Consider the following 24,389-nt stretch of genomic DNA (forward strand, 5'->3'; position numbering starts at 1 on the left):
TTTGGACTCTCATTCTGACGGCACCCATTCACTGCAGAGGATCCATTGGTGAGCAAGTGATGCAATGCTAAATTTCTCTAAATTTATGACTAGAAAAAAACGCATCTACATCTTGGGCGCCCTGAAGGGAAGTAAATTTAATTTAGCAATTTTCTTAAAAAATAAACAATGCCTCATGTCATAAAAAAGGACAACGCATTTGACTTTGGATATTTTAATTGTTAAAAATGACATGTATATGCCTTAGTCAGTTGAGATAATATTAATTTATCTTCACATTCTGACTTAGTAGACCCTTGAGTAAGGAGCTCATGCAGTGATGTTTTAAACCATGTGGATTGTTTTTCATGGTTTGAACAGTGCACTTTGCTAACGTATAATATTAAAGCTTAATTATACACAACGAAAAGCTTACATTTAAAAAAAAGGTTTGTTCTACTGTATGTATAGATATTGCATAGAATAAAAGCCATGCTGTATACTATGCATACATAAAAAGCAATCAGCCATGTAGACTTAGAGACAGATAAGGTACATAAGTATAAAATGAAGTCACTGGTTTGCAAGAATATTTGAAGAGATAAGTGAATCAGTATGAAGAACATTCAGATAACTATAGATATTTCAAGTGATTTCATACATTAATGTACAATACATGTACAAATTAAACATGGCAGGACATTTCGCAAAGCCCTTAATTGATTGATAGAATCATATGCCACCTTACCAAATGGTATAAAGTAATATGATAATCTGTACAAAAACTGTCATACCAGAATCATGGTGGCATATTTGCGACAAGTTAAAGGCTTGCTTGAACAGAAGTCATTCATAAATACACACACACACACACACACACACACACAAAAGCCTGTATCAAACAGTAATTATCTTGCATGCAATTATTATTTTTGTACTTTTGCCTGACATGGAAAAAGTTGACTTAAATAAAAGAGATTCTAAAGAAAAAGCAACACAATCATGCAAGAAAATGTTCAGAATCAGGTTCCGTTCTGTTCACTCGTCCTCCTCACACCAGATTTATAAGGCATGCCTCGGGTGCTTATTTCTTCCGGTCTTCCATTTAACTCCTCCACCTTTGATTTGATTACCAATGCGCTAAACCGTTCATGAGTAACGTTCATGTGGTCATGATGTGAATGTCTTAATCTGTAAACAGCAAACAGCAGTGACAAAAGTGAATTAACAATGTGGCTTTTGCCGTTTCACAGGAGTAACTGATTGAGAAATGTGCTAGTTTATACAAATTCGCATCGCTTCCTGTAACTAGTTCTTTGAAATTCATTACACAGATTTCTGGAATACTTGATTCTGACTGGGTCAACTGTGGCATTCTGCGAACAGATATTTCCTAATATTCATCCAATATTGTCCATGGCAACATTTTGTATCAGTCAGCTTATCGGCCAGGTTCACAAAGAACTTGTTTTTGCCTTTAAAAAATGTGAGATGCAGGGCAGTCTCGAGATCCCTTTTTAAAAGTTAAACTTATTTTATCTTGATCGGAGTGCTCTGTTTAAAACTTGTGTAACCCGCCGCTACTTTCATGTGTCTCCAATCATCGTAAACGGCCATCTTGCCTCTCAGTTATCACCTGTAGTGAACCTTTTCTTTTTTTATTATTGTAATGTTGTTGAAGTGTTTGTGTTGTTGCTGCGCATGTTTTGTACATTGTAATGGACATTTTTTTTTTTCTAGTGGAAGCTTTAAGATAATATTAAGATTATAAAATCACATATTTATTTATTTGGTGAGCAGCCATGTAATAAACAAGATAATGTACTCTCAGTAGTTCATTTTCATATACAAGTTTTTGACAGTTAAAATGCATAAATCATAAATGAAAATATAAAACAAAAGATGATATTCTGTTGCAAAACATTTACACACTTTACGGTAATTTATACATTTTTTAAGTGTGGCTTAGTGTCTAATTTTCTGTAAGCACTGTTTCTTGTTGTATGTTCAACTGATATGAATATTCTCAGTCTAACAGAATACTCACCTTGTAATGATGAAATCAATTTGTATTTCTCTGACGTAGGTTTTTATCTTTGTGGTTGTTGGTGGAATTAGTTTTCCTTCAAGGTGAGATCATAAAAATGAGTCAGAGTGAGTGTCACAATCCAAAATACAAATCCAGCATTTTACACTCGTCTATATATATATATATAATTACATTCCCTTCATTCACTGTTTCTTTATACTCCATACATTCTGTATAAATCACACATCCGCTGGCTTCAGTTATCTAGGACAGTTGCATCATATTAAGTCTTATTTAAAATGTAAATCTGATACTTACATTGGCCCAGCTGGTTCGTCATCTTAGGAAGAATGGGAAGCAAAACAATGACAATTTTAGTTGGAGGCTGTAATGGTTCCAGCTGGCACAATATTCACATTATTGAATGAATGCCGTAAACTGATTGCATTAAGTAGCTAAAAACAACTCAATGCCATATTGTCTTTCAATATTTAAGATATTGTTGTGCAGTAGAATAACACAGAACAAAGACTTCGCTCCATCAGCTTTGGTGTGAGTAATTAAAAGGCTTGCAGTTTATAACAGAACAAGAGCAGAGAAGAAATACAAACATGCAGCCCAGAAAAACTACATAGCTATGTGTCCTATGTTAAATATCACATGACTTTTATATATAATATTGCAAATACATTATGTATAGCTATACAAATACATGTACACACATTTTCAGCCTTTTAAAAAAAAAATACAAACTGAAAGGGGAAAAGAAATAAAAGGTAAAATCTCATGCTCATGCCAACATGATTGCATCTGAACAGACTCCAGGTGAAGATGTACAGAAATGAAGGTCATTTGAAGGTTAAACAGCAACAAAACAGACAGCATTCCAGTAATTAAGGCAAAATAAAATCCCATTTCAGCCTAAATCACACAAGACTTATATACACACTAAAGTAGCCTAACAGGAGACCAGTGAATATGGGCAATACTGCTGCATGCAGGTCTTTCACTTACCACAGTGTTTTAGGTTGTGCCATTCAGAGAGAAAGAAACGTGTTAACGTTGATAATTCTTAATGGCTTAATGATATTAACCACTAAGAGTGTAATTTAACGGTAAAATAATGGTGCAGTTCTGAAGTAGTCTAACGATAAACGCCTGCACTAAATGTGTAGATTAACCAAACGAAGCTGAACCTGAATTTATACACCCAACATTATATTTTTACACTTCAGCACACATCTACGAACAATGTACAATACTGAACACATTTTAATCAAACAAAACGCATAAATTCGTTGTTTTCTATTCATGACGATGAAATCAATTCTGAGGAAAAGCACTAGGTGGCAGACAACATCCCATTTAACGTCACTATAGCTCAAGACGTTAACCGTTTGTTAAACCAGTTCTTGTGGAAATATCGATTGGCAATGATTAAATGTAAGAAATAGCACACATAATTGAATCCCAAAGCGAACATTATTGCTTTAAATAGTCTTTAAACATAAAGAGTTCGTTTTATATATAGTGAGGGGGGCTAAAGTGAATTTACTGGCATGCAGGAATACATTGTACAAGACTGACAGGGTCTCGTTTTCCCTCGCAATGCATTGTGGGTGAGCTGTAAGTAGCGTGGGACTACACCTCCACACGCATCAATAATTCACTGCCTGCTACCTACCCATTCTCCGCAGAGTCACATTTCTCTCGAATATCAGATTAGAGTCCAGATGACCTAACGCAGGTGTCCTACAAGAAAAGAGCGATGAGTGTGTGTGTGTGTGTGTTTGGTCTAGGTGGCCTCAGTCTGAATTATTAAGTAAGAGACCAGGTCAGGATCAGATAACAAGAGTGTACGGTTTTCCAATAAACGAGTCAAAGGTTTCGTGACGCAGTGGGAGAAAACTAAGCAAGTGCTGTGTAAGATGTATAGGACAATTATCTTAGGCCTAATATAATATTACATGCACTACTGTTCAAAAGTTGGGGATTGTTAGGATGTTTGAAATGTTTTTATAGAGTCACTTATGCTCACTAAGACAGTGTTTACAATAAAAACGGCAATATTGTGAAATATTATTGTGAAATTTTTATTGTGAATATATTTAAAAACGTAATTTATTCCTGTGACAAAGCTACATTCTCAGCAGCCATTACTCTATGTTTTGGTGCTTAAGAAACATTTATTATTATTATTATTATCAATGTGGAAAACAATTGTGCTGATTTATATTTTTTCCAATATTCAGGATTATTTGATGAATTGAAAGTTCAATGGTATACTACTTATTTCAAAGAGAATTCTTTTGTCACATTATGTCTGTCACTTTTCATCAAGTTAATGCATCTTTGCTCAATAAAAGTATTTCTTTCGAGAAAAAAAATCTTGCTGACTTTTGAACAGTAGTCTATGTATATCTTCAGTGGCATCCTTTTTTTTAAATACAAATAATACAGAAATTGAACGTTTCTTAGTCAATATCAATTTAAAGTGAAATTCCTATAGTAAGAAAATGAGTTGTAGACACTTTTGATGGCCCTCTAAATAAATAACACTCATTTTCAATTTTTAGAATATTATGTATTGTGCTATCATGTTATTTATTATTATTATATATATTTTTAAATAAACATTAGCTAACATTAAATTGTATTCTATATATACTGTACAGCGGCCCCAATATCTATTCTGGATTAGACATAAAAAATAAAAACAATCCTCAGAACTAACTTCTGAGCCATTTTTGTGGATAGAAAATTTTCAAATACTTTGTCTTAATTTTGAAAAAAAAAAAACAACTTGATTTGATATTTTGTTGCCTTGAGAGTGTATCTTAACTGCCCAAATTATTTGGACAGTTAAGACCCACACTTTATGTAATAACATTTTTAATAAAAATATATTTTAATAATTTTTGGGCCCACTGTGGGTGTATTAATTGACATTAGGCAAACTGTGCTTAGGACAGTCATGTTTCTTGGAATTGGCAAGGAGTCCCCATAATGCTTTTCACATAAAAAAAACAAAAAAAATAATTCTCTTAAATCTCTTCCAATACCAATCTCTTCTCTACGTTTGTAAAATAAATCTCAGCCTAACATCAATAGTCTATATTGAAACTGTAACCCACCCTTTTAAACTCACCGTCAGGAACATCATCAGGCTTCTTGCGCTTCTCGTAGATGACGATGATCAGCACCAGGATGATGATCTCGGCGAGGACCCCCAGCAGGGGCCACAGGGGGGCCAGGCGGCTCCTGACACGCAGAACTGATGGCATGGAGTTGGAGCCGATGATGTTGGTGGCGTTGCATTCGTACTCCCCGGGGTCGGAGGTCATGTCTAGGTTGATGATGGACAGCTCGGTGTAGCCATCCTTGCTGCTGATGAAGAAGCGGCCAGAGGAGTTGTCAATATCCTGGGTGATTGATGGAGTGGGAGGAAAACCGGTGACAGACAAGGAGAGGTGAAAGACAGGGGAAGAAAAGCCACTGATTATACGCTTAAATAGTATTTCTCATTAAAAAATATGAACTTTTTATTAAATGATAAATGCTTGAAGGTAGCTCAAGTAACAGAAACGACAAGGGATAATTAAAGACCTTTTTGCGTAACTGTAAATAATTTGTTGTTTTAGAAAGTAAATGTAAGAATAAATTTGATATTGTTATTAATATTTCAAGATGAACACTTACTGGACTTGAGTAACTTAGGTTTACTTGATTATCCATACATACATACTGTACATTTTTAGAAAAATCATGTTAAAATGTAAGGTATTATTGAGAGATACAAATTAACAACTGATATTTATATGATATTTTAGTTTGTTAATAGTGTTAAAATCTCATTGATTACATTACAAGCCATCAGAATTACATCTTACCTTTTGGCCATATAAATAGCAGCACCAAAATTGCATATTTTTTGCTTCGTTTGGGAAATCTGAGGTGTTTTTCTTTCATTTTCAAGTATGAGCACTCACTATATCGTACTATATGAGCCATAAAAGCCTGATGTATCAAATATGATACTCAAAAAAAGCTTTTAAAACTTTTTAAAAACATTTTTATCTAAAGGTTCAATAAACTTCATTAAAAAATGGATTTTAGAACTTTTACTTCATATGCTTTATGATATGCTATATGCTATATTTTCATTTTAAAACGACCAAACAGAAGATTGAAGATTCACTCATGTGTCAAAATGACCATACCATACTGACGCCGTTATCAAGTTTGCGCCAGCTCCACATGGGATAAGGATAACCCACGGATTTGCAGTAGACGACAGCTTTTTCACCCTCATTCTTATTCTCGCTGCGCTTGTGCCCCGTGATGTCTGGTGCAGCTACGAGAGGAGAGCAGAAGGACAGTGAGACCTTCACTATCAGAACAGATTTCATTGCGTAAACCTTATTAAGCAGCCTGATCTTCAATCACTACATGGACGTTTTTTCATGTGTCATTTGCAATGTCATGTTCGTGTGGTAAACATAGCTTAAAACTAGTGGCGGATCAGGAAATATTAAGAAAATATACCATGATTGCCCCAGCGCACTGGAATAAACCAAGAACTTAAGTCCACAGCGATTTGATGTGCTGTCACACAAGCCGATTTGGATGAAAATGCTAAGAGCAGTGAAAACAATGACGTTTTCTCCTTCACATTTATTTATTTGGTTGACCTTTTTTCCCCAAAGAGATTTACAGTGCATTCAAGTTCAAATTTATCCCATGAATTAATCAGGATTCAAAGCTGTGGCTTTTCTGAAATCGATGAAATGAGTGTGAAGTGCTGGTTCAAGATCTCATTTAATTTAATGTTATTTAAACAGACCAAAAAAGCATACTAATAAGCCTAGGGATGCACCAATATTATTGTTATATTATTATTATTACTATGGCTGATAACCAATAAATGGTATATCTATACACAATTTTTGTAAATAAAGTGCACAAATAAAAATCAGTCATTTTTAATATTTCACATTATAACAGTATGTCAAATTGATATTAATTTAAGTGAGTGTTTTTAAAGATGAACTTTCTGTGAGTGTTAGACAACAGCAAAATTGATCTAAATGTAAATACGGAGAACATAAGTAACAATTAAATATCCAATATTGACCACTATCTATTCAGAATTATCTGACAAATTATTGATTACTGATGAAGTATTGATATATTGTGAATCCCTAAATAAGACTTTTATAATAAAATAAAATGTTATTTGATATTGAGACAATATTTTAAAAGCATGGGGTCATTAAGATTTCTGTTTAATACTTATTTAGGAAGGACACACTAATTGGATAAAAAGTGACAGTAAAGACATTTATATGGTTTCTATTTTAAATAAATGCTTGTCTATTCATCAAATAATCCTTAGAAAAGATCACTTTTTAGAAAAATGTAAAGCAGCTCATATGATAATAATAATACCAAATCATCATATTAGTATAATTTCTTTAAACTGAAAATTAAAACAGAAATGGTTATTTGAAATTGTAATATTATTTATTTCACAATAATACTGTTTTTAAACAAATAAATGTAGCCTTGGTGAGCATAAGGTACTTCTTCAAAGTCAAAAACATTAACAAATTTTACTGACCCTAAACCTTGATAATATAACTATATACTTGCTGTTGTCACTGACATATTAAATCTAATATGGTAATATCTTAAAGGACTATATGTATATACTATGTAAAATATATACACTGAATATATGGGGCCATAATGAGATGATTCACAGTTAAATCTCCAAGGCTTAGTCAGTGAAACCAACAGAATATACTGAAGCATTATCATCAAAAGAAGGCATATTATTCATGATATGCCAAATACCCCCACAAATAAGCAAAACATCCACATGTAAATCATCGCCACTTTTTGTGATTCAAGATTCATTCAAGAAATAATGAATCATGACAGGAGACTTTTTAAAGGTTAATTCAGTCTAAACGACACCAAATACCTCAGTTAAGAGATAGGAAAAGCGAGAGAAAAAGAGACAGATTTACATCCCCACCCCCTCAGACATGCAGGCCACCATCTGGTGCTTGTGAGCCGACCGCAGGATAACCAGAAAGAGGTGACCAGGACACGCTTAAACCGCATGGCACTTTACCAGCTGATGATCTCTAACACACAAACCAAACAGCCTGGGAGCTTTAAAGGCCATTATTAAACACATGATCACAAGGAGATCTGGGCTGCCTGACATTTTAATATACACCCATTGATTGTCAGTACAAACAAAACAAAAATGTATATGCATAATATATTGAGACGTATAATTCAGGATTCAGAAATATATATTTAAGTCAAAGGTTTGATGAAAACTTTTTATTAAAAATGTAAAATACAAATATTCTTTAAAAAAGGTACTACTACTACTGTACTGTTGTTTCATGATCACGGATATATACATTTTAAATGGAATATATTACACACACACACACACACACACAGACACACAGACACAGACACAGAATAAGCGATACGATACAATACGATACGAGTCAATACCGTTTATATAGATATACAGTTGTTTGATATGAGCGCATCTGAAAATATAGCGGAGGACACAGACTGAGCTGCTGCGGAGAAAGTGTATAACTTCAGTGAAGGAGCGCCGTATTGTATTGTATATGTATTGTTTTGTTTGTATATATATATATATATATATATATTAAACAGAGTATATATGTGACCCTGGACCACAAAACCAGTCATAAGTATACATCATCTGTTTTGTGTATATATATATATATATATAATGTATTTGGTCTTGGCGGATCAGATCTGCTACGCTGCTGCTGCTGTTGGTTATTGCTGTAGTTGTAGATTATTGCTACAGTGCTGTGAGTATTTAAAACATACTGCTGCTGCACAAATAGCATATAAAATAACCCATAGCAGATCTATACAGGTGGAGCTGGGGAAGGTGGAGGGTTTCAGAGGAACTCTGAAAGCACGCTGCAAAATGCTCAAGTGGATGCTAACCAGCCATTTAAATGTAAAGTAGCTAGCTCACTGGCTGCATATGCAATATGAACCAATCAGCTTGTGCCAAGTCGTTTAACGCTGTGAATATCATCAGTTACGTTAATACCCATCAGCCTGCGCCATCTAGAGTTTCATGACTGAACTATACTTTTATATAATTATATACTAATTATTAATATTGCAAACAATTTATTCACATTCACCCTGTACTGCCTGGTGAACCAAACCTGGATGTCTTTTCCACTCAACTAACCAAGCTCACATTCATGCTGTCATGGCCATTGTGAGCGTCCAAGCCCCGCTCTGACTCAGCATGTGCTATGTGGAAGAGATGGAAAGACAAGCTGACCCCATAGACAGGTTCAAAATGTCAACACTCATCCAAACCAACTGAAAATCAGACTCCAGTGAACATTCCATTCCTATACTTTTTTAGATTACATTTTGAGAAACGTGGGAATTTTGAGGGCATCTTACCTTTTACCTCAATAGTGGCATTTGCTGCGGGGGCCGAATCGAACGTGTACACACACATATACTCGCCCGAATCCTCTGGCCTTGGTTTATTAAGTCTGTATAATAGATAAAACACATTACTCTTATGAAGTGAAGGTAACATAGCTATTCTTTGAAGTACAGTACCTTGGCATAATATAAAACGGTTCAGAATAACACACCCACAGGTAAAGAGAAATCTAATGCAGGTTAAATGTTAGCAGTACTAGTGTGCCTAGTCTGATGAGATTAGGAGTCAGGCAGAGAGATTAACAACACGTGTTGGTAGAGACAGAGCCCTTGCTCACGATTTAGAGCAATGCGAAGCAGAGCGGCATTAACAAACACTCAGCCAGAGCCTGAGAGTCACTGAGACAATTCATTTACAAAACAAAGGCCTCAGGTGATGCAAATGATTAGAAGCCTATATTGGCATATTTTGATCTGATAGTAGCATAGAATAATATTAAGGTCAATGTTTTTGCAATACAATTTACAATAGTCATTAGTAATTAATCTATTGTTAAATAAATGTATGCTGTCTGTTGAGTTACAAACTGTCAGTATATATGCACATATACATAAGTATGTATATTATAAATATATAAGCATACATTTATAAGTATATTTATAGCCAATATACACAACTATTACTAGTAGGGCTGAAAGTAACACATTTTGCTAATTGATTAATGTCAATTAATTTCCGTATACTATACACTATGAACAAAAATGGTTTAAAATAGCAGTCTGGTCATATGAAAAATATGTTTACAATATTACAAAAAAAAAATAAAAGTATTAAAATATGATGTGGCACCATTCAGTTGAACTTAAATCTAATTTGAATAAATAAGTAAAGTAAATATGATTATGAATGAACAAGTAAAATAAATTATGACATTGAAATGAATGAGTAAAAATTATAATGTGCACACACACACACACACACACACACAAACACACAAACACACAGGTTTGTTTTTATGGTTTATGGGGACTCTCCATAGGCGTAATGTTTTTTATACTGTACAAACCGTATTTTCTATTGCCCTACACCAACCCTACCCCTAAACCTACCCCTCACAGGAAACTTTCTGCATTTTTAGATTTTCAAAAAAACTCATTCTGAATTATTTATGAGCCTTTTGAATTATGGGGACACTGAAAATGTCCTCATAAATCACCTTCTCGTTGTAATACCTATGTCATACCCATGTTATTATACAAATTTGTGTCCTCATAAACCACATAAACATGCACACACACACACACACACACACATACACACACACACACAAACACAAACATATAACAGCACCTACTTGTATTCTGTGCTTTTGTCATTGCCCCTTGTGTCAGGGATCTCCTCCCCGTTCTTCATCCAGAAGCTCTCATGGTGTTTGCTTTGGGAAGCTGTAAGGTTGCACTGAAGCGTGATTGGTGGGCTGTGGTAACCCATGGGTAGAATCATGTGATCCGTTGACTCAATTGATGGTTCTGGAAACACAGATGCATCGGTCAAGGCCAGAGAAATACTACATCACACTAATAAATGTCTAAGATTCTGCACACAAACACAAACCAAATACTAAATCCCGAAACGTAAAGTCCATTATTATTATAGTCTCACTGATACACTATTATAGATTTGTTAATGTTTTGAATGTTTTATTTTCATAGTTTGTTTTCTCTTTAATTTTAGTTGACGTTTTAGTCATCTTGTTGTGCATATTTGTCATTTACATTAGTTTTTTACTAGCTTTTATTATTTTTTATTTATTTATTAGTTTTAGTTAATTTAGTTTTATTTAAGTATTTAAAGTTGAACTTTAAAAAATGTTGCTTTGGAAACTACAGTAGCTAAAATAATTAATTGTATTTCAATTAACGTATATTTTATTTCAGGTAACTAAAAAAAATGTTATATATATATTTTTTTATAATTTTAGTGATAGTAACCCTGCTTCAGTTCATCTTTTCACATAAAACATTGTTATATTATGATTATATAATTTATACTGAATTCTGTAAGGCAGCATAGTGATCTCACACTTCTGGACTCCACTGTATATCATATATGATACAGGCCTATAGGATAGGAATTTCCAATGGACACTGAAAAACATATCGGCTGACCACTAACTACTGTACCTTACCAGATCCATGGATTCCTCGAAACAGAAACTGTAATACTGTCATGGTCAAACCCTGAAATATCTCAATAAGGAGAACAAGGACATTTCCCACTCAATAAGGGCTTTTTGACTACAAAAATAGGTCACTGCCTGTATATGTAGCAGCAACAAGGGCAAGAGTAATCTAATAGGATGGTGCTCTGACCAGTTTATACTCCGGTTATAGACTAAAACAAACAGAGGAGGAAAAGGGAAGATCCACTACAGCAAACGCTGGCCACAGCACAACACTAAATGGAGGTAAAATCAAGGGGCGAATGGTTTATTTTGGCTACACCACTAGCAGGGACAGCTGAACTCACTCTGCAACACGGTAACTGTTGCCTGGGCTCGTATCCAGGTAGTGGACGGATTCTGGCGCAAATCGTTACGCCGTGGGTCCTTACTGGCCCTGCACTCATAAATCCCAGAATCCTCGATGGTGATGCGAGTGATAGCTAACACGCTTACACCATTGACGCCGTACGCCGTGTTGATGGACACGCGTTGCCTGTGCGCTCCATCCCACAATTGGAAGAAGGTGTCGGCTCTGTTCACCTCCGCGAACCACCACTGGATCTCAGGTGTGGGCTTCCCCACAACGTCACAGTACAGCTCAAACGTGTCGCCCGTCAGCTTAGTCTCAGAGAGGGGCGACTTCACAAACCCCGCTGAGGGGCGGCACAGAGGCGGGAAGACAGGGAAACATGACAAATAAAGACATGGGAGGAAAAAAGGACAGTGAGAGGGCAGTGGGTGGAAAAAAAGAAAACATAAAAGATTAAACTCAAATCACAAACCAAAAATGAAACAAGAAATGAATAATTGCACAATTGACGAATGAGAAAACGAAAAAGTTTTCTTTTAGCCTCTATTACATGCATTTACATTTAGTACACTCATCAATTTTATTTCTGATTTTGTTTATATTAGCTATGTTTGATTGCGTACTGATTATTGCATTTTGTTAGTGATATTAGATGCATATGCATCACTCTTAATTTAGGTGTTCTTTACCATGTGCAAAAAGAAGATCTTGCATATTTAGAGGAAATTAAATGAGGCCAGGGGCATCATCCTAACAGCAGTAATGTAAAAACACTGACATGACCTATATTTTTATCATGATTTTTCCATCTTGAAGGACTGATTTTAAAATTCTGTCCAACACTGAAAAGCCAATAAATAATTTTAATTTACGGCTAACAATTAAAACATGGCTTAAAAATGGTATATTATTTTGTCTAAATATAAAAATATAAATATGCACAGTACTGTTTAAAAATGTTTGAAACATCAAAAAACTATGGTAAAAACAGTAATATTGTGAAATATTATTACAATCTATTTTAAATACATGTTTTCTACTTTAATATTTTTTTAAAATGTAATTTATTCCTGTGATGCAAAGCTGAATTTCCAGCATCATTGCTCCAGCCTTCAGTGTCACATGATCCTTCAGAAATCATTCTAATAACATTATTATTATTAATGTTGACAAGAGTTGTGCTGCTTAAAATTTTTCATTGATTTTTTGTTCAGGATTCTTTGATGACCAGAAAGTTCAAAAGAACAGCATTTATTTGAAACATCAGTTTTGAATAATTAAATATATCCTTGCTAAATTTGTCTAGATGTAAATAGAAAATACTAAAATAAATAATGAATCATAAATTGAGCATATACATTTAAATATCAAATAAAAACTATAAATGATTAGTCACACTGGAAATGGAAGATCAGTTCAAATACATTGCATTGTGGGAAATTATTTTGGACTGCACATTTTAGCAAGTTTAATACTTCATCTGGATATTCAATGCACACGCAAAATTTGAATACTGTGCACAGTATACATACTACATATTTATGCAGTATGCAGACTAGAATGTCAGTCTGCTATTCCGACCATTACTGGTTTGAAGATAATGCAATTGATTCTACAGAAAAGACACAAAGTGCACAGCCTTGAACGGTGCTGTCAATATAGCACTCTGAATCTGAGCACCTCAGTACAATCTCACTATTCATGTGTGGGTGTGCTAATAGACAGACAGTTTCCATAGAAGCATACTACAGCAGTTGAGCAGGTAGGCCTTTAAGAAGAGGGAGTGCTGCCCACCACACTGCATGCATGTCTGCCGCTCCCTCATTAATCGCTGTGCAAGCTGATTGCATTCACAGATATGAAGCCCCGCTAAGTGTCAACAGTCATATAGTGCGATAAGTGTTTGTTGTGTGCATTTCACCATATAGCAACATAGGAACAAAACTTGAGCAGAACCTGAAGGAGTGATCAATCAACAGTGCTTTCTAATAAAAAAATGTTTGAAATGAAGAACAAAAGAGACACAATGGCAATGCATTAGGGCACATTTAAAAGACGTCAAAAGCAAAAAAAAAAAAAATAAAAATAAAAAATTAAAGCATAAAGATAGAAGCATAAATAATTTCTGAAAGGAAAGCCATGATATTTGAACAACAGCCACTGACAGGTGTTTTGTTAAACAGAATAATGTAATTTTATGCACTCAGAGCATCATACTAATGATAATAATGTGTATACATATAAAACTTTAATTTACTGCAGTGTGACGTAACTTATAAATATGCATATATATAAATAACTATTTTATGATATTTTTTTATGTTCTATTTGCATTTGTATTTTTATCTGTACTTGTTTTAATGTTGACACTTGCACCATATATTTTGTATATCACATATAACCTTTAAAAGTCAAAAATCTAACAGAAGAGAAAAATACAAAACAAATGACTACTACGCTAATCGTTTCTTTAGTTTAAAGGATGTATTATGGGATCAGTCACTCACATTTGAAATGGGGGTTTGTGCTAGGAAGAACAGATAAAAGATCAATAGCACAAATAAAAAAATTTAATACAAAATGTTTCCTCTGAGGTTATGTTACATAAATATGCAGAGAGGATTTTTAATGGTTGCACTGTATTATCATGTTAATCACACACAGTAGCCTACTGCTGGTTATTCTGACAATAAATGTAATGATAAAACAATCATATAAGGGCATAATGATAATAAAGCAGGACCAGATATGATTTTTACATCTAAACCGACATTCTACTCAATGGGTGATACAACTTATCAAATGCTGCATTCATCAAAACAATAATTGAAATATGTTTTCTTTTGACCCGATGATTGCAAAAGAGGCTCGCAGTAATTAGGAGGTGTAACTAAATAAGGAGCTCCTGTTCCACATCCCTGTGTGCATGAAAGGAAACTAACATAGTGCCTGACCTTCAAAACTAACAAGCTTCCAGCAGATTCTTTAAAGTCAATGCATATCACAATCCATTTCATTTACATAATCTGATGCATTCAGGTGAAACAGAAAAAAATGTTTAAGGAACGATAAAAAAAAATGTTAAAAGGGTAAACGTTGACATTAAAGGTATAATTAAATGATTACTTAAAAGTAGAATTGCACAGATATTTATATTCTACAACTTCTATAATATTTTGTAAAAACTCAAATCCAGCATTTTAAAATGCTGCAAGTGAAATTAGGCATAACAACTTTATACAATATGAAAATGTCTTTTCATTTTAAGATTTGCTAAAAATTGCATTTAACAGTGTTATTATTTTTCAATATTATTTTACTATATTACGTATATGTTAATATAAAATTATGCATTATAATTTGTTATATATTTTACTTAAGTACTATTTTAATCATTAGTATAAAATGTTTTTACTTTTACTTTAAGTAAGCATCAGATAACAGCAAAGATATTGACGGACTGATACTGATAAATTTAAAAAATCTAAAATATTGATCAACTTTATGATACCAATATACAGTGTGTCCCTTCTTGAAAGGCGTCTCTTTCAATGTAAGTGCATCTTAGCACAAGCTTGTGGAACTAATGGACATGTACTTACTTTATATGTGGACAGGGCTTGTATGCTATTGCATAGTCGCTTGCTAAAGATAGAAGCAAAAACCTGGTTAGCCTAAAGGCAGCAAGCACTGTTGTGCTCTTATGCTTCTAACCAAACACAGCTATGCCAAAATGATCCATTTGATCAAATGTGTCTGCCTGTGTGCTCATGCATTTGTACGCAAGAGATAAAAAGCGTGTGAGTGAGATGAAAGGAAAAGTGTTGGGTTTGATCTTCATATGAGCTTATGGCCCCTCACAAACAGGCGATGGGCAAAACAGTGAGGTTGTGACCAAAAATGGACCCCAGATCTATTCTGAGAAGGTCGCTGACAGCAAAAATGCTAAATACAAATTATAAATTGCAACTAACAATATACTCATGCATAAGATAGTAAAATAAATAGGCTTATATAATTCGAAAATTAAAAAAAAAAAACACTTCCCATATCTTTTGTTGTTGACATCCAAGGTCATGCATCCAAACAATACAGGCACAAATATATATGTCCCTTGTTAGAAGCTAGTCAAATCAGGCAAAAATTACACAAGGTGAAAGAAAATATGATCCAGACTACGTTAAAGGAATAATTCACGTAAAAAATAAAAATTGCTGAAAATTGACTCACACTTTGGCCATCTAAGAAGTAGTTAAATTGTTTTTTTCATCTGAAAAGATTTAAAGAAATGTAGCACTATAACCTGCTCACTAATTGATCCTCTGCAGTGAATGGGTGCCGTCAAAATGAGAGTCCAAAAAGCAGATAAAAACATCACAATAGAGTGCTGCAGTCATGATGTCAAAGCGGGTTTTTCAATTTATGGGACGCAAAACATTCACGCATCATTAAGTTATGTTTACCACACACCTTATTTCACTCAAACCCCATTATAAAAACCCATAGGAAAATCTCAAGGGAACCATGGCGAAGTAGTCTTCCGGGGTTTGCCGTCACGGCTGCAGCACTCTATAATCCACAAGTAATCCTCAAGACTCTAGTAGTCCATCAATTAATGTCTTGTGAAGCAAAAAGCTGGGTGTTTGTAATAAACAAATCTATCATTAAGATGTTTTTAATTTAAACACTTTGCTTTCATTGCTTTTAAAAGAATAGTTCACCCAAAAATAAAAATTAGTTCATTCATTACTCACCCTCATGTCGTTCCAAACCCGCAATACCTTCATTCATCTTCAGAACACAAATTAAGATATTTTTGATGAAGTCCGAGAGCTCTCTGACCCTCCATAGACAGCAAGGGTACCACAATCAAGGTACAGAAAGTAGTAAGTACATCGATAAAATAGTCCATGTGACATCAGTGGTTCAACCATAATTTTATGAAACTACAAGAATACTTTTTGTGCACAAAGAAAACAAAAATAATTACTTTATTCAACAATTTCTGTGCCTTGATTATGGTACCCTTGCTGTCTATGCAGGGTCAGAAAGCTCTCAGATTTCATCAAAAATATCTTAATTTGTGTTCCGAAGATGAACGGGAGGTCTAACAGGTTTGGAACGACATGAGGGCGAGTAATTAATGACAGAATTTTCACTTTTGGGTGAACTAACCCTTTAAAACTCTAATTCTGATGGCACCCATTCACTGCAGAGGACCCATAGGTGAGCAATTGATGTAATGCTAAATTTCTCCAAATCTATTCAGATAAAAAAAAAAAACGAACTCATCTAGACCTTGAATGGCCTTTTTTGGTGAACTATTTATTTAAATACAGATGCACCTGCATATTGTTCAACCTTTTTGATTACAGAAATATACTTTTTCATGATGTGATGGATCGCAAAAACATGAGTCCTGGAGCAAAACCAGTTGAGAACCACCAAATCCAATCAATGGGTCACCTTGAATCAGGTGTTTAACACAAACTACAATCTATATCAACTACTTTTTCCTACAGGTCCTGTAATAATCCATCGGATTTATGATGTTAGAGGTAATAATAACGAACGCATTAGTCAAACGGCAGTAAGTCATAACCGGTTACGGCCAGGCTCATGCGTTACCGCTCATTAACTGAGCGCGTTCATGACATCATAATGCGCCGCGGTGCTCCTCCGTTAAGACTTCAACGGGTCCGTGCGCACGGGGAGGACATTAACGCCATGCATGCCGCTGCTGCATCGGCTCTATAAATAGAAACATGCAGCAGAACGGACTGCTGCTATGTACGGCGCTGCAGAGGACCGGTGCTCAAAGCGGGTACCTGCCTCTATCTGAAGATGTGCGCAAACGGATCGCTTTGCGTCGGAGGAACAAACGGGACAATTCCTGACTCACTAGCCGCATGCAAATCAAGCACAAGTGCGAAAACTCAGAATTCTGCATTCAGAACGGTCCGCGTTGGATCAAGCAGGTTTGGGTTTGTAACAAGCAGCCGATGACCCACCTAAACACATCCAAATCATTCTCTAAAAAGGGAATATTCTATAAAAGAGCCACAAATAGACGCTCCCTGTGGGACAAGTCACTAAATATTAAAATGTAACCTATTTGTGAGCATAAATGGCGAGCCGCTTTTAAGAAATAAACTGCTATTTTAAAGCGGAATTGCAATGCGTTTTGACGTTTAAACCTACAAGCACACATTTACCTAAATATTGAATAGGCTACACATAAACGTCACCCTTCGCAGCCCTGACGTCCATTTAGTTCCGAGTATTTCCGAAAGCAATGCTTTGGATTGGTGAGTTTATCCCGTGCAGTCGAGGCAAACTACCTGCACATGCCGCAACCGTTCCCTTATCAAGAAAGCCTCCATAATCTGCGATGAAACGGTTCTTTAAACGCAACACATTTTTAAAGTCCTTACCGTTCTGAGCGAAGCCCGAATGCAGCATCAGGACTCCGAATAATATCACCAGCGCATTCCCCGCGTAAGACATTTTCTAGGTCGTCTGGCTACCTGGATATGTGTGGAGAGATGCGGAGGAGCGGCAGAAGAGGGCTGTCGAGGAAGATGTGAGAGAGGGAGCTGCTACAATGACGAGGCGACCCTGCTGGAGCTAGAATAGGATCACGCTAAAAGCCCGTCGCCTAGCAATAGCGAGCCGCTACACTTACATCCGGTTTAAAACGAGGCTCGTGAAGACGGTGGCGCTGTCCTCTTAAATTACCGCGATAGCAGACCCGTCCTGCCTACATCCCAGAAAGATGGACACAGTCCTCAGGTGATTATCATATTCCTTTATTTGGAGGTCTTTAGGGGCTTCGTGGAGAAAGTGGACTTTAGTTTATTGTTCATTAGGCTATTTTAATTTTAAAACTGAATTTGTTCAATTAGTAAGAAATTTGTTGAATTTATGCTACCAACTGCGTAAAAACACAGTGTGACTGCATATATTAGTTTCTAACTGTAGGCCTGTATGTTATTAAATCACATAAAGTAGCCTAAATAGCTATACCAACCTATCTGAGTTTTTAATATCTTTCATTGTAAACAAGGTCAGTATTGGCCTACCCAGAAAACATGCCACTTAATGCAGCAGCCTAAATATTATTTGAATAATTTAAATGTAAAAAAAAAAACATTCAAAATGTATCAGAAAACAGGAGACTGGGAATGGCATCTTGTCCATATTACGCATAAAAAATGTAATTTCTACAATATTTTGCTGAAAATGTACATGTTTTTTTTTTTTAAATGTAGTATATTTTATGTTTGGTTACTTAGGCTACATTTAAACAGTTAACAAGTTTTAACTGTAGTAGTTGTATTTTACGTTTGAATGCAGTAAAATTTAATTCACTATACAATATAAAGTCGTTTGTGAATGTGAGATGAATGTCATAGCCTAATGATATGAATTGACATGAACTGTATTTTATAGACAACAGTGTTGACACCATGAATAGGGTGACGCATCTGATGCATGAGATGAAATTTTTGCACGCTAGATAAAGTTTTAAAATGTTAAAAAACCACATACTGATGGGATATTGCTCTAAACTGAGTTTCATAACAGCCTTGCTGCACTAAACCTTCTTTTAGGAAAACATTAATTTAATTAATTCTGTATAGGCTACTTTCTCTCTAGGGAACCTAGCACAAACAATTTCTTATAACAGTAAGTTCATTCATTCATTCATTCATTCATTCATTCATTCATTCATTTAACCAACACATTAATCACTGCCATAATGTGCCAACATTGCCATTCCCTGCCAAAACAAACACTTTAATCTGTAGTTCTCAGGATGACAGTCTATGGCCATCTACTGGACTGTAATGTTATAGAAGATAGTGTATTTGTTAACTGTAAGACCTTGTAAAGGTGAAAAATTATATTGAATCATAATTTTTTAATGTTAATATTGCGTTTTTGGAGCAATTATTACATTCAAATGTATTTTATTTCTATTAACCGATTTTGGAGAAAGTATTTTGTTAACAAAACTTGGTCTAAACTATGGCATGGAAAAAAATATAAATAAATCTCTCTCATTGCACGCTACTTTGCAATTGTTTGCACTTGTACCCTACTGAGCGGGCAAACATTGCACTTCATGTCATGCGCAAGCTGTTCACACTGGCTTTGACCAGAATAGATGCTAACTGTGATATCTCTGTATACATAAATATCCCATTTTGCCAGTTTATATATGGATGCATGAAAACTGTTTCCTAAAACTGACACAGTTCATTCAGGCGATGGTAAACAAGTGTTGGAAACATCTTCAGTTAGAAATGCCAATACATACCAAGGAAGTTTCAACTTCGGCATTCTGTAGCCTAGGGCTGAATCTGTCTGGTACATTCTTCTCTTTCTCATTTCTCATCTGTCCCACACCAGATGAAATTTGCATGTAAGTAGAAAGGCAAGTTGTGTTCCAGAGAAATGCACACTAAGGAAACTGCAATGTTGCAAATAATGTTTCGAGTATATGCTTTAATGCAGTCTATATAGAATTGTGTATTTTAGGGACTGTCAAAATAAATTTATTTAAACTCTTTAACTGCAGTAGTACAGGTGTGTGATAATGATATAATATCTAGAGGATATTGGTCAATGAACAATAAAAAGAACAAAATAGAAGTTCAGTTTGGCTGATGGAGATTGTGATGTCTGATGATGCCTCTGGTGTTCTTCCAGCATATTATTCCCGTTGCTAATTAAAACAGCAGTGTGTCATTTGCATATCATTTGCACTCTCGAATTATGAGCACACGTCCTCCAAACAACGTTGAGCAAAAGGAAGCATGACGCTTCATTTTTTTCAGTGACTCATAACCACCCAAAACATAGTTTGACAAAATAATAGTTAATATATAATAGTAATAGTTAAATATTTTTTATTTATTTATTTAAATACAGTGCTTAAAAGGTAGCTGTCACGTCCTTGGACTTCCCCTGTGTTCCTATGTCTTGTGGTTTTGCTCCCCATGTACTCCCCATTATCCAGTTTCTCCCTTGTCTTTTGATTTCGGGTGTTCCCTCATTACTTTCCATGGTTTGTGATTAATTACTCCACCTGTTTCAGTTCTCCCTGATTACGTTCCCTGTGTTTATAAGCCCAGTGTTTCCTGTGTCTAGTGTCCTGTGTTATATGTCTACTCCATGGCATATGTGTGTGTTTCCCCGGTTTGTGCAATAAATCATACTAAGGTTCATGTGCTACATGTGTTAATTGATTTCAGGTGTTCCCTCATTAGTTTCCATGGTTTTTGATTCATTACTCCACCTGTTTCAGTTCTCCCTGATTACGTTCCCTGTGTTTATAAGCCCAGTGTTTCCTGTGTCTAGTGTCCTGTGTTATATGTCTACTCCATGGCATATGTGTGTGTTTCCCCGGTTTGTGCAATAAATCATACTAAGGTTCATGTGCTACATGTGTTAATAAAAACTATATTTTGTGAATTCTCCCACGTCTCCTTGCTTGTTCCTACACAGTAGGCAGTACCGTGACAGAACACAGGACCAGCATACAGTAAGCGGGGCCCCTTCTCCCCTTGTTTTGGTTTCCGTTTTTTGAAAGTGTTTTGTTTTCGGCGTTAGACAACGTGACGTTGAATTCTCTGTTCTGGATTGGGGCCAATTATTATCACCCCGTGGACCTCCCAGACACCACAGGGCTAAGCTGGAAGGAAGGGATCCTCCGGTGTCTGGAGTGCGTCCGGTCCCGATCCAGCACCAGCCCGCCGATCCAGAAGTCAAGCCTGCTGGCCTCTCAATAGTCAAGGCCGCCGGCCACTGCACTCTCAAGCCCGTCGGCCACTCCGAAGTCAAGCCCACCAGCCGTTCCATTGTCAAGCCTGCCGGCCAATTCCCTCCCAAGCCCTCAGCTAACAGCAGCCCGCTCCTTAACTCAAAACCAGAGAAGGAGTTAATAAAGTCTGTATTTTGTGAATTCTCCCACGTCTCCTCGCTCCTTCGCTCCTCGTTCCTACACAGTAGGCAGTACCGTGACAGTAGCAGTGTATTTTCATTAAGCATTCTTCTTAATTTTCTGTACGCGTAATACAGTCTGTACAGACATAAAGATTAAAACTTTGTTTTAGATCAATTCAGCCGCCCTTAGGCGTGTAGATAAGTAAATTAAAAATAGTCTTTAATATATATTTTTTGTCCTTATAAAAATTATGCTTAGAAGAATTAAGTTTGAAAATTTGCTGTGCTACAAGCAGTGTACTTTACACCAGAAGATGTAAATCAAGTGCAACAATAAGTTTATTTCACTCTTTTTCCACTCATATTGTTGTGCACATTTTTTTGTTGTTGAAAAAAATATAATTTGTGATTAGGTAAATTCTCCTCGAAAACAAGAGAGAGCACAAATAAAAGGATTCATTCAGGTTTATATATGTTTCATGTGTTATTTTTAAACTTTCCAGGAGAACATTATTTTCTCAGCCCAAAATGAAAATAGAAACATTGGTTATGGAATAGATTCCTGGGATTCTGGCCAAATATTCAATCACTGACTTTAATTTTCTTCTTAAATACTACTTTAAAACACAGAAATTTTATGATCTTATGAATCATGAAACAAAACAAAACAACTATCATCAGCAGAGTCAAAATAACATCTATAGAGTGGTACAGTCTCTGCATGTTCTCCTTGTAAGATGGGTTATACAGCACTTCCTCCAGTGCCTGTAGAAACATCGTCCTGTTCAATTCTGCAATATCCACAAGTTTAGCTGTGCCTCTAACTTTCATTCTAGACAGATTGTCAGGTTGATCAAATACTATAGGTAGACCCAAATCTTTTTTGGGCCAATCTGTCAAAAGCGGCAGCAATTCTTTCTGTGATATCTTGTGGAAGATGGCTAAAAAGAGTTCCTAGGGATATGACAATGAGTCCATGATCTCCTGAGCTCTGCACAAACTCCTCAAGATCAGCTGGAAGTGACTTGGCGGGTTTACACTGGAAGCCCCCCATATAGACGATATTGGGCATTGTGGGTCGTGGAAACTCATTTCCACGTGAGCCAGATGTCTGCATCCCGAAGAAGGGTTTCAAAATTAATTTCTGGTCCAAAGTATTTATTGCAGAAGAACTGGTAGTGTGAGGAGATAAACCTGGTTTTGTGATAAACTGAAAATATGTATCCCATTATGTTCTGTACATGCTGAGCAAACGTCATCTTATCTGTCAGCTCTACTCCTGGTACAGGAACAAACGATAGTGGTGAAAGAGCTATTTCATAATTTGCCTCTCCATGCATCATCCAACGGACATTTAGCACAAGAGGGAGACCAAGACGGTGCGCTAGGAAAACTCCATCTCCAAAAGCCGGATCTGTCAGAACCAGGTCATATTTTGCTGTCTGGAGTGAAGCCATTAAGTCTTTACTTTTTCAAAGATTTTCCCCATTAAGACAAGTTGATTGTGAATGATGCATCTCTTCAAATACCGTTCCAACCTCTGAGGCCAGTGAGAGGTGGGTCCAAAAGGACAGTTTCTCTCTTTTGATGACCATGATATGTTTTGTAAATGCATCAAGCAGCTCCTTTTCAATGCCACCACTATTATAAACAGTGATGGAGGTATAGAAAGGAAACTCCTCCTTGATATACCAGCTGTTAGAGGCTCTAAGCGCCGTCACGTAGTGACCTCTTGTATGTAATTCCTTAATCAGGACCTTCATGTTCACCCAGTGACTTCCATCCGATGGATACACCAACACTTTACCTCCAAACACTTGAGATAATATGCTCAAGAATGCTAACAAAGCGGCAGGAAGGTAATGCATCTTTTTTAACCTTCGATGAAAGAAAGTTGATTACAATACATTATAATTCAGTTTCACAACAAAACACACCAACACTTAATAACTGTTTACATAAAGTGAAGGCAATCTGCTTCACTCACCATACAAAGTTTATTAGCTGACGATGAAAATCCAAGTATGCGGCCGACCAGATAAAATACTGACTGCATTGAAATGATGTGAAACAAGCCCAGCCTGCTAATATGTGCAAAACATTGCGATTGTACAAGGGAAAGTTGATACCAATGATACTTCCTCTGTGCGAACAAAACTTGTCTAAGCTTACATGCTGTTGTTCATGAGAAGTGCATAGATTTAGTAGCCCACCTTATGTCCTCTATACGGCCAAATAAAATAGTCTAGTAAACCACTACATTTTCCCCCCAAATATTAGTGTACTTGTTTACCAAGAAGGCAACAGTGTCATTGAAAAGCTTGAGATGAAATAAGAGTCATGTGATATGTCAAGAATGTTAAGAAAAATTTGAAGTATCATTTGTGAATAATATTTTTATTGTGTGTGT

General features: G+C 35.7%; 1 protein-coding gene and 2 pseudogenes across 3 annotated transcripts; all 3 read right to left on the reverse strand.

Annotated features, from left to right (window-relative positions):
* Window positions 1-618: 618 nt before the first annotated feature.
* LOC107661439 (neuroplastin-like) lies at window positions 619-18,764 on the reverse strand. 3 transcript variants are annotated; one of them, XM_016451019.1, is made up of 9 exons: window positions 18,463-18,764; window positions 12,024-12,371; window positions 10,849-11,023; window positions 9,506-9,600; window positions 6,229-6,362; window positions 5,157-5,430; window positions 2,327-2,336; window positions 2,027-2,102; window positions 619-1,170 (listed from the first exon to the last, which is right to left on the reverse strand). In XM_016451019.1, the coding sequence occupies exons 1-8, from the start codon at window positions 18,533-18,535 to the stop codon at window positions 2,042-2,044; spliced, it is 1,170 nt and encodes a 389-aa protein (XP_016306505.1). In that variant the 5' UTR covers window positions 18,536-18,764; the 3' UTR covers window positions 619-1,170; window positions 2,027-2,041. The 3 variants fall into 3 exon arrangements, with proteins under 3 accessions (XP_016306505.1, XP_016306504.1, XP_016306506.1); XM_016451018.1 differs by having other exon boundaries at window positions 2,327-2,348; XM_016451020.1 differs by lacking the exon at window positions 619-1,170 and having other exon boundaries at window positions 2,327-2,348; window positions 5,143-5,430.
* Window positions 18,765-22,758: 3,994 nt separating this feature from the next.
* Window positions 22,759-23,863, reverse strand: LOC107661443 (UDP-glucuronosyltransferase 2B13-like; annotated as a pseudogene).
* A 425-nt stretch (window positions 23,864-24,288) lies between these two features.
* Window positions 24,289-24,389, reverse strand: part of LOC107661494 (UDP-glucuronosyltransferase 2A3-like) — a 2,714-nt pseudogene continuing 2,613 nt past the window's right edge.

The sequence above is a fragment of the Sinocyclocheilus anshuiensis genome, unplaced genomic scaffold (assembly GCF_001515605.1).
Source record: "Sinocyclocheilus anshuiensis isolate Anshui unplaced genomic scaffold, SAMN03320099.WGS_v1.1 scaffold491, whole genome shotgun sequence".
NCBI lineage: Eukaryota > Metazoa > Chordata > Actinopteri > Cypriniformes > Cyprinidae > Sinocyclocheilus > Sinocyclocheilus anshuiensis.